This window comes from Eurypyga helias, unplaced genomic scaffold, assembly GCF_000690775.1.
Source record: "Eurypyga helias isolate BGI_N326 unplaced genomic scaffold, ASM69077v1 scaffold27074, whole genome shotgun sequence".
Lineage (NCBI taxonomy): Eukaryota > Metazoa > Chordata > Aves > Eurypygiformes > Eurypygidae > Eurypyga > Eurypyga helias.
The window spans coordinates 1-8,613 of record NW_010246118.1 but is presented as its reverse complement, the minus strand read 5'-3'; the positions used below and the strand labels follow the sequence as shown (position 1 = coordinate 8,613).

The following is an 8,613-nucleotide window of genomic DNA, read 5'->3' as shown; positions in this document are numbered from 1 at the left end:
ACATTAAAATGTAATGGTGCAGACAATTTTGTGGGAGCAATGTTTATTTGATGTTCAATGCAATGTGGAAAGCTGAAAATGGTGGAAGGAAGAGCAGGCAGAAATAAAAGGGGAAGTTACGGTTAACTCTGAAATGTTAGTTGAGATTTTCTGAAGCTATCAGGAGAGGTAAGGGAAGGTGGTGGAGAGACTGATTTTAAAAATAACAGAAAAAAATCTTAATTTCTTGACTGTATTATTTTTTAGACTTGTGACACTGAAGGCCAAAATCTATTTTAACCCTATTCTAAACAACAACAACAAAGAACAGAAAGAAATCTTGAAGGGGTATTTTTTTTAAAAAAATAAGCTACTAAAATGTCATATCTCTTTATTTAATGCTTTCTAATCATAAATATTCTTAGAAAACACATTTATAAACATATCAAAATAGACTATAATCCAACCTCTTGGTAATTCATGATTTCAAGGTTTAGTGACACCCACACAGTGTTCACACACAGGCACTACACAAGGCTCCCTCAGTAATAACTTCCACCTATGCTGAATACACACAAAGAGCTGAAGCCATGGGGTATCAAAAGTCATCTGTTGCAAAGGTACCTGAAATTTGTATTTGTTTTCTAGTATGTGAGAATCTTGATTACACCCAATAAAACAACTTCCACACATAAAGCTAAGCGTGTGCCTAAGCTCTCTGCTAAAATTAACACATTCAAGCTCGATCACCATTTCAAAGATGACAATCAGCAAATTATGGATTATTGTACTTACTGTGAACATTTAGATTAAAGTACTTCTTGGCACTTCCAGCTATGTTTTCCACAATGCAGACATACCTGCCAGTATCTGTTATTTGGGAATTCAAAATCTAAGAAAAAGAAACAAGATTGGTTTTGAGCTAATGTTTAAGACAACTTACAGTTAAAGCATCAAGTTTTGGTGTCTTCCTAAAGACCCCAAGGTCTCTGGGGCCCGCAAGTCCGTAGGTTTTTTTTGGTTTGATTTGGTTTTTTGCTAGTGCCTTTGCATTAAGCCAACCTGAGCAACTTCCGCTGATGCTACTGCTTTTAGAATTTGTTACACAAATCTGTGCATCCCAAACCTCCAAAAAAGTCAACATAGTGCCTTTCGCATGAAATTTATTCAAACTGAGTAGCAAAACAACTAGTCACAAAATACTTGAAATAGAACTCTCTATGTATATGTTCTTCATATTTTATTGTATTCTTAGGTGATGCTATGAAAATGGAGAGAATTAAGCTCAGCTCTGTAACTGTTTTAACAGTTTCATCCAACATCATCCATTGATTAGGGAGTGGGGCATGTTCTTCAAAATTCACTATTTTCTTCAAATAAATAAATAAAGTGTATTTTGCAATAGTTCTGTTAGGGAAACTTGGACAAAACTGACAACAACAAATTATTCTGCACAAAAATCAACATTGTTTTAAACCAAGTGATTTCACTGATGTGGTTCACAGCACGACCCCACAAACAGTTGGGTCAGCAACTACAGAGGAATGGGAAGAAACAGCTGAGGGAAAGGAACAATGGACAAAACCTCCTCAGGTTTGCTGCATGTTCTAGGAAAAAAAAATAAAATCAGAATTTCCTGCTCAGCAAACCTAAACAGTTTTGTCTTTATGGGCAGCTTGTGTTTTCGATGCTAAAAATCAGTTATTCACTTAAGGGCTACCTGTAACCTCCTTCCACTGGACAAAAATGTGTGTTTCTCATCTTCTGCTAGGAGGTGGCCATCCTTCTGCCAGGTAATACTTGGAGAAGGGCTGCCACTTGCAACGCAGTCCAGCACTGCAGCCTTGGTCACAAGCACAGTCACTTCTTCGGGCAGATCGGCATCAGCTCCACTGATGGACGGAGGTACTTCAAAAGAGCAAAACAGCGTAAGTGAAAGGTCATTAAATCCTAAGAGCAGTTTAGGTGGGACAAATCAGTGTCACTCAAGGGACTGCAGGAGAAGCACGCTTAGTCACGGCAGCCATAAAGCAGAGAAGATGAAAACTCCTTTCCCAGCTGGTCCATCATGTTCTTTGCTGCCAGAACAAAAGAGGATTTCCAAGGCAGGCCTGCTTCCTAACAGTAAATCAGTGCTTTCAGTGGTAGATGCAGAAACAGCTAAAAAATAAGCACCTCCCAAGACAAAGACCTTGAGTACATGAACAGGCAACAAAAGCAGCATACAAAAGCTTTCTGTGCAACATCTGTCAACAGATGATACCAAATGGACTCTGCCAACATCCAACGGTTGCTCTGTATCATCAATTCCCTTACACCTTTGGGTGTTTGGCAGGTATTGTAGAAAATTATGACCACAATAAGGAGAGAAAAAAGTCTAGTACGTCAGAAGGTTGAACTGGGAACTGGATAGGGCACAAGAGACACCAAGATAAAACCTGGATTTTCACATATACCTTTCTTTTGGTTGAAGTCTGATAGGGATAACACAATAGAGTTCCTGTAACTATAACATAAAACCATACTGAACTAATATTAACACTATTTTCATGCCATTCTGTATGTTTCTATTAAACTAGCATCTTACATAAACACATCAATTTCATAGTTTACAAATATGCAAAATGTATACATTTTAAAAACATTAAGTAAACCTGAACTGTAATGCTTCACTAGTTTCCACAGAACCCTTTTGTTGTAATTAAGAAGAGAATGGAAAGCAGGAAAGCTCACAGAGCACGCGGACATCGTAATGAATGGAATCCTCCCCCGCTTCGTTTACTGCCACACACATGTATCTCCCGGCATCTTCAGCCTGTGCACGTGGAATCTGCAACACTCGACCTCCTTGAAGGAAAACGCATCCAAGATTTAAATGCAGCATCAAGCAGTTTCCATCATTTCCATACTGTATTTCATCAGAGACCCAAGCAAGCAAAATTATGAATGGTCAGCATTTGTTCTGAGTTGTAAGTAACTAAAGACCTTTATTTCCTAGCTACTTTTTCTACTGACAGATTCTTGGAATTCAGCTATGTTCATACTGAAATACTAGAAAAGAGTAACTAATTCCATAGAAAGGAATAACCTTCTTTAATTCCGTAGAAAGGAATAACCTTCTTTAGCAATACACAGCCAGACATTATTCTTCCATCAAACCCAGAAATATTTCTCAGCATGGTGACAGAGAACTAATAGGCAAAAGGGAATGCAAGGCCATGACATTCTGGTAAAGCTGCCCTTCTTCACACACGCTATCCCAAACCATCCTCTGCACAGAAAGATTCCCTCTCAGCATTATAAGCACGCTTCTCCCTTTCCCATATGAGGTTAAGTAAGAGCTCCTGACCATTTTTCTGCTGGAAACTTTATTTCCATGCCTCACACCCTGGTTAAGAGGCTTTTCTACTCCAATCATGGTCTTGCCAAAGCACAACTTCATAAGGAAATAAATCAGGAACGCATCAGAGAGAAGGTATCATTGTGTTTTGTTTTGCAACACATCATATTAAAGTTAAATGGTCACATTCACACCATTTTAGGGGCTACTATTTAAATGAAAGAAGGAAACGGCTTTAGTCAAAGGACTGCAAAAGAGCATTTCCAGTCAAAAAAGTCTGAAAAGAACATTAATGCCGTGTTTTGAAGGGGGAAAGTTTACTACACAAATACTAGCATTAATGCCATTTCTTAAGGTCAGAGCGCGACATCTTAATACTCACCTGGTAATATTAGTACTTTATCACTAGAGCTCAGAGGATAACCATCTTTATACCACGTAAGAACTGGAGGAGGAACAGCATTGGTCTCACAGTACAGTGAAAGGGGATTGTTGACAATCACATCTTTACTTTCTCCACCTCTTCCTGTGTCTACCCTGTTTCCGTCTTCCCATTCCTTATAAGGCTTTTGGAAACTAGGAGGAACTACAACCCAGGAGGGGAACACCGTTAGAACTTTACAGCAGACATAGCTAGTTTTTAAGTCACGACATGAAAAGATACTATAATTGTTAAATAGCAGCAATAAAAATTGTCATTTAGATTAGCCAGGGAAAATCTAGTTCTTTTCATCAGAATGAACAATTGAGCAACCTACTGAATATTTTCTAAAGGCTCATAAATTACAGTTTAAGAAGACCTGACAACAAAACACAGAGGGTATTAATCAACAGTAATATTTAAATAGTAAGCTATCTGGTTTTACTCAAGTTCTAATTTTGTTTAAATATGTAGAAATTACTCATGATTGATTTACTGTATTTACACAGAGTGTGTAGGCCAGCAGGATGCTTATGTCTTGGTCCTCTAAGTACCACTCAAAACAGATAAATCAAATATGAGATCTTAGTTTAAGCTAAATTACAACTTTTTATGTAGTTCAGAGGAAAATCAGAGTTACTGCATCATTCCACTGACTTCAGAAACACTGCAAGTGTCACAAAATACGAAAGAAAGAACAGTCAAATATTGTATTTCTTAAAGATGAGCAAAACCTACATGAAATAAAAATCACAGAAAACACAAAAGCATTGGATTAGACCAAGCAGGTATAAAGCATTCAAAGTTATGAAGAATTCCAACATCCCAGAACATTAGAAAAGGAGGCTACCAGAAGAATTTTCTTATCTGAACTCTCTTTACCTTGTATATTTACATCAAATTCCACTTCATCCTCTCCAGCAATGTTGGATGCCAGACAAGTGTAACGACCAGTGTCTGATATCTGAGCCTCCTTAATGTGCACAGTATGGCCACTAACTTGGAGCATGACATGATCATCTGGTTTAAGCGGCTGTAATGTAATTTTACATGAAATTAACACTTGGCAAAACATACACTAAAAATAGCTATGTTTGTGGAAGTAATATGGTGTCATCCCTCTTTTGGTCAAATTCAGGTTGTTTCAAAATCCTTCCTAGGACAGTATACTGGGAGGAAGAGCATGTTTTGGTTTTGGTATTTCCTCTGCTGTGGTACCCCTACCGACAGAACCTCCTCCCAGCAAGGCTTTCAATCTACGCAAAGAAAGCACTTGCTCAGGACCCCAAACCACTGAGGGTCACCACCTGGGACACAGTGCTAAGCCAGGTGCTGCTGGAGTGGCAGCCTTGGTCAGAGGTGGTGCAGCACAGCTCCCCCCTCATCTGCGCCTCCTTTCCCTCCAACCAAAAGCTTGTCCTCCCTGAGTAAACTTGACCAAGCTCCAAATTCCCAGAGAGAAGTTTTTTTCATGGTTGTCAGAAATTACGCATCTTCACCGTTCTGATCTTGGTAGTTGGTCCTGAGAGGATGTGATTTTACATCCCTCCTAAGACCAGCTGCAAGGTGCTGCAGAAAGGAGAATGCAATCCCCTTCAGGCAAGGGCTCTCACAACACCTGATTAAATGAGGCTGATTCAATCCCTGAACTCACTGGCCAAGTCAATGAGCTGATGGAAAACCTACCCGTGCAAAACTATCAGTTTTCTGTGAGGTGAACAACCTGATCTAACTCACACTACAGCCACACTAGGGTCTGCTGCCCAGCAAGGGCACAGTCTGAACGTGAAACGGATGCAACAGCAGGGCAGAGATATGCAGCATTAGATGTTACTGTCCCTAGACCTTACATCACACGTGACAGTAGAGACTATATTAACCCAGCCTGTAGCTCTCAGTAATGAAAACAGACACATCAGGGTGTCAGCACTGAACTCCTGACCTGCAGGGGACAATGAATTTAGTCCATGGATGCAAGTGAAATCCATTTACCCAGAGGCAACCTAAGAAAAAGCTGCTGCTCTGACAGCGGCTGTAAGCTGCTTACAGCCACAGTCTTTCTTTGGGGACCTCTCAACTCCCCCTAGCATCATTTTTCCTTGGCAATACAATCAGTATACCCAGGAGATCCTAGGATTACAGCATATGCTCCAAACAGACGGAGGGTGTATACACTGTCTCTCCTGTGACTCCAGGCTGTTTCTGCATTCTCACCAAATCCATGAGGAGCTGGTGAGCTCCAGAGGAGCAGCAGTCTGCCACACGCTAAGTGCCCTACCAAGAACAGCTGCAGTGATTATATTCTCCTTTCTTATGTAAGAGTTGCACCATTTCTTTTTTATTTACAGCCAGCCCCCAGTAGACTGCACATGAGTACAATTCTGGGGCACTGCCCCTCCAAACTGCTCTTCCTCCAGACCGATGTTGTTGTGAAGACTGGGGGGGCAGGAACCATGCTGCATTCCCCCTCACAGATCTGGAGGATCCAGATGCAGCTTTGTGAGCTCTGCCAGAACCAAATGGGAGGCTCTCTGCAACTTCTGCAAGGGCAGCACTTAGAGGAACCAAGCACGGTGCCTTTCTGTAAAATCCCTAAAGGCCCTGTTATAGAACGACAAAGGGACATTTAGCCATTCCACAGGATCCTACTGCTGGGCAGGGCCCTCCCCCTTTAAAGCACCAGCCAGTGGTAAAGCCCCTGAAACTCCAGCACTGACATCTCCATGGCACCACCAAGCACCTACAAAAAAGCAAGGGTGTCGATTTGTGGAGGTTTGGCCAACAGCCAACATCCCAAAATGTGCAGCTGAAGATGTTACACTGCATGAATGTTCAGCGATAGCAAACATGCAGTTGTTTCTGTACGAAATCCACCAGTAAGAAGGAAATAAGTTTGTGACTGGCCTGTCCATCCTTGTACCAGCTGATGGCAGCAGCAGGAACGGCGTGAGCTTCACACTCCAGGGTAAGGCTGTGGTTTACCTTGATCTTGACTTCTTTAGGGGAGAGACCCATCCCTGAGATACCCCCTCTGTTAATGGTGGGTGGAACTGCACAAAAAAAAAAAGGGAGCGACAGGGACTTCCATGACTTACTGTCTCACGCAGCATTTAAAAATTAACTGGACAACAGGAAAAGCTGGATGACAACCTCAGGGAAGGCAAGTGCATTCCCCCTGTAATCTGCCTCTTCCCTACAGCTGATTTTAAAGCTGGTTTTAGTTTTGATTTAAAAGCTATTTTTAGTATATGTATTACAGATAAAAATATATAAAACTGTTGAACAGTTTTAGACATGCAAACCTAACTACAGCCTTACCTAGCTACAGCACTTTATTATGTGTTTGGCTTGAATTCTATAAAGTTCAGTGTGCTGCAGTCATTAAAAAGCGTTTTAAGGGAAACTAATATTCTCAGAAACATATGTTTGAACTGAAGTCCACACTCAGAGTAGCTGATCAAAACTCAACATTTCCATTCCACTGAAATCCCAATGTTGCAAAATCTCATTTCCTTCTGAATCAGAATGAAAACAAAACATCTCAAAATTCTTAAGCTACCCCCCACCCTGGTCTCATAATATCTTTTAAATTATTTTAAATGCTTTCAGAGCATTTTCCACTCTTTGTTTCAGTTCGAAATTTAAAATTCTCCCTAATGCTTACAGTACCATAACCACTGAGAGTTGCAATGGCATTTGTGGGTGGAGGAGCTTTATGTTGCTATGTAGCCATACTTCAATAATGAACTCTTTTGTCATTTTCTCATTATTCTGAATCCAATGGGGCTTTATTAGGGACTTAGTGTAATTAAAATAACAGCATGATTACTGTCAGGGAGCAAACCATACTCCAATTCGGACTAGGAAATTAAAAAAAAAAAAAAAGATGAAAAATCATGCTTGACTGAGCTCGTAATGAAGAGTTTGAACATTAAAAGAGAGTATTAGACACAGATGCTCAAAGGACAATGTGCTGACAGGAAGCCTTGAATGAGAAAGCTTTTGTGCATATGGTATTTTATGGAAGGGTATAAAAATAGTATCCCTCTGTTTTACCTTACTCGAGAAAGCTTCCTGTTCAATGCTACAAGTCCCCTCCCCTCCTTTTTTTTTTTTTCTAAAATAGTTTTTTCTAAAATAGTTTCTTTCCTCATGAGATTCTCTGCTCACATCTCCCACTGTGCTGCTCTCATCTGATTTGAAAATCATTTCCAAGAAATTATTTCAGAAGAAACTGGAGTTCAATGTTTCTGAAATGTCTTCCCCTCAGTGGTACCAAGATTTTTAGCCCAACAGCAGTATTTGTAAAGGTTGCAATAGCAAACTGTCCTAGTGCGTTTCCTCAAGCAATGCCATGAGCTAACGCAGACATTTGCTAAACAAAGGTACTAACAGAAATCCTTGTATTCACCAGGATAGGTAACACTGCAAAGGGGAAAACTGGAAGAATGCAAAGAAAAACAGAAGTGTTAGAAAAGTTGAAAGTATTTCCATACTGTAGACTTCCATTTCATAGTGTTTCAAAGTTTCTCCAGCCTCATTTGTGGCTATACAGGTGTATCTTCCAGCGTTGTCCTCCTGTGCATTTAGAATCTGCAGGGTTCGACCACCTGCCAAAAGATACAATTCTTTAATAGCATCTACATGATACTGTTGCTTCCCAATTATTTAAATAGTTTCTGCAGCAAGTTTTTAACCCTTTGGTCCAAATTCTGCCCTTAGATGAGCAAGGCTGAGCAAAAGAGCCTGTTCAACATACAGGAGCCTGTGTAAGCCTCTGAACTGCCCTTTTCTTTCAGTGCAGCACTTCACTCCCTCCGGAGAATGGGCAGAAGTAACAGTCCCAGCGGGACAAGGAGCAGAAACATGAATG

The 8,613-nt window shown here is 40.4% G+C and overlaps 1 protein-coding gene across 1 annotated transcript in view; it reads right to left on the bottom strand.

The window, feature by feature from the left end:
- LOC104508605 (hemicentin-1-like) overlaps positions 1-8,350 on the bottom strand; it is a gene marked incomplete at both ends in the record, with an annotated part of 33,262 nt that extends 24,912 nt beyond the window's left edge. The window contains 7 exons of the mRNA XM_010150292.1: positions 775-871; positions 1,700-1,887; positions 2,713-2,826; positions 3,702-3,905; positions 4,623-4,773; positions 6,645-6,790; positions 8,237-8,350. Coding sequence (XP_010148594.1) covers positions 775-871; positions 1,700-1,887; positions 2,713-2,826; positions 3,702-3,905; positions 4,623-4,773; positions 6,645-6,790; positions 8,237-8,350 — 1,014 coding nt within the window. The remainder of the gene's footprint in view (positions 1-774; positions 872-1,699; positions 1,888-2,712; positions 2,827-3,701; positions 3,906-4,622; positions 4,774-6,644; positions 6,791-8,236) is intronic.
- Between the last annotated feature and the right edge of the window lie 263 nt (positions 8,351-8,613).